We start from the raw sequence: 2,320 nt of genomic DNA, 5'->3' as shown, positions 1-2,320 counted from the left end.
AGCAATAATTTAAATTCTTTAACATCATCAGAACCTGTGTGATACAGCAGCAACCAACATACACATACAGTATACAGGGGATACATTTTATTACTTGTATCATCATCACTCACTGCTTTATTTATCAGTATCACAAACCTGTTCGCTTGTGTCACTGTCAAATGCATGCCCATGCTCCAGTTGATCTGTGGTTGAATCATCCACATCACTATGGGCTCCCTGGCTAGTCAACTGTAGATCTGCTCCCTCAGAGATGTTGACAGATGAATCCTTAGATAAGGAATCTACAGTACATTGATCCACTTCAGGTGATTCTTCATCTGTTGAAGGTGCTTGTTCTCGTGTGCAAATGTAAAATCGAAGCAACTTCAGTTTAGTTTGTTCATAAAGGTGGCCAACAGTGTCATCCATGGGAAGCTGGTGTCTTTTAAAATCACAGATATGAAAGGTAAAGTCTTCCACTCGACCTTTTGTTGAAAGTCCATTTGAAAAAAAAAGCTCCCTTCTCATCTGCAAAATCTGAGCAATATTTGTTGTTTTCTCAACTGTTGCATGTCTTGTTCCACCACCTTTTCTGGTTCTCACTTGTTGGTAGTCATTATTGCTGAAATGAAGCCATCCAATTTCAATCTTCCTTGAAGTGCTTTCTCCTGCATTATTTCTATGTCTTGCCATCCCTTCGCCTTGTTTTTTGAACACACATGATGTACCACACATGGCTCCCTTTGCCTTTGATTTCATTTTGCGTGTTCCTATTTTATCTCGCAGTTTCTGTAAAAGAGTGTGTTTGTCAGTACTGCACTTTGCTTGTTGACAGAAGGACAGGACAGCAACCCGGTCACCATATGAAGAGATATATCTGGCCATTTGTTCATCAGTCATGATGGATAGCACTGCCTTATCAACCTGCACATGAAAAAAAAAAAAATTAAACAAGAATATAAAAATAAACACAAATATCCAAAGTCAGAATGTTCTCAGTGTTTCACCTCCTGTGACCATATAAAAGAGCATTACATGAAGACTACACTGAGAAATCTGAAAGAAGACTGGCTTACTTTATCACAAAGTCCATTACATCTGTTCATATTCTCATCAACTTTGGTTTGCTTTCTTTTTAATTCTGATACTTAAGTTACGTGGAGTTTTCAGTTTGATGCTAAATGAACACCATAGAAATCGGCAGTATATTAGAGTTATCCCATTTTTTTTAATGGGATAGAACAGCGATGAACGACAATGACAGCTAACGTTAACGACGAGTAACTTTACGCTAACGTTAGCTCCAAGTAATCTAGAAACTTTAGTCTAGTTATCTAAAACTATAAAACGTGCAAGCTATGCAAATACTAAAGTTGTTTAATGAATTTTCAACCCACCTTGTCTCTTTGCATGCGTATAATGTCATCCTGAGGGACCGCTCTCGACCTGAGGAATTGCAACACATCCTCCTCCATGACTCACCTATTCAAACTGGGATGTTATATTAAACCGAAGCACGTACAAAAGTTTTGCGAGATCTCGAGATCCCGAGAAACAGTTTTGCGAGATCTCGAGATCCCGAGAAACAGGTTTGCGAGATCTCGAGATCCCGAGAAACAGTTTTGCGAGATCTCGAGAAAATTTTGCATTAGTTTTGCGAGATCTCGAGAAAGTTTTGCGAGATCTCGAGATAGTTTTGCGAGATCTCGAGATAGTTGTTGGAAATTTTTTTTTCTCCCATGTCCCCTCCGGGGCTCCGTAGAAGTCTATTATACTGTTGTCAGAGGTGAAAACTCCATGGACCTCCAGGAGTCGTGGCTTTGAAGAAAAAAGCTGCAAATGTGTCAATTTTAGAGATACACAGCTGAACTGAAGGTGTTTTATTTAGTCTGATAACATCTTCAGCTACTGTATCTCTGATGTAACCCACTATAAAATATATTTTCTCTGATTTGAAAAGTCTGGCTTGACATGCCAGTTTGAAGGTAATTGGCTCCAATAGTCTTTGACAGCATCTACTGGCTGACTGCTGGATCAAACAGAACTCAAAAACATACCCAACATGCAGCTGAAATCCTGTCAAAATAACTCTCTTTCTCACACTATAAACTCATTTCAGGACTAACCCAAAAATATTTAAGTGAAAATGCCCAAAAGCAGTTCCAGGCTTTGGTAGGTAGAGTAGCTATTGTCTGATAAAGCCTGACTCACTGCACAGTTGTGACAAAAGCATCCCATGGTGAAACATCTAAATAACAAGGGAAGTCAACTTTAACAAACATTTTATTTCTCTCTATCTGGACTTTGTATTTTTAGTTGCTCATGATCTCATTTATAC

The 2,320-nt window shown here is 38.7% G+C and overlaps 1 protein-coding gene across 1 annotated transcript; it reads right to left on the bottom strand.

Annotated features, from left to right (window-relative positions):
• Positions 1–68: 68 nt before the first annotated feature.
• LOC109951875 (uncharacterized) lies at positions 69–1,672 on the bottom strand. Its single transcript, XM_020586608.1, has 2 exons — positions 1,380–1,672; positions 69–906 (listed from the first exon to the last, which is right to left on the bottom strand). The coding sequence occupies exons 1-2, from the start codon at positions 1,455–1,457 to the stop codon at positions 118–120; spliced, it is 867 nt and encodes a 288-aa protein (XP_020442264.1). The 5' UTR covers positions 1,458–1,672; the 3' UTR covers positions 69–117.
• Positions 1,673–2,320: the final 648 nt, after the last annotated feature.

This window comes from Monopterus albus, unplaced genomic scaffold (genome assembly GCF_001952655.1).
Source record: "Monopterus albus unplaced genomic scaffold, M_albus_1.0 scaffold416.1, whole genome shotgun sequence".
Classification (NCBI taxonomy): Eukaryota; Metazoa; Chordata; class Actinopteri; order Synbranchiformes; family Synbranchidae; genus Monopterus; species Monopterus albus.
The sequence above is the reverse complement of the archived record's forward strand: the minus strand, read 5'-3'. Positions and strand labels throughout refer to the sequence as shown.

Coding starts and splice junctions, on each gene's coding strand:
- LOC109951875 (XM_020586608.1), bottom strand. CDS start 1,457: ATGGAGGAGGATGTGTTGCAATTCCTCAGGTCGAGAGCGGTCCCTCAG. Junction 907..1,379: donor TACGCATGCAAAGAGACAAG/GTGGGTTGAAAA, acceptor TTTCATGTGCAG/GTTGATAAGGCAGTGCTATC.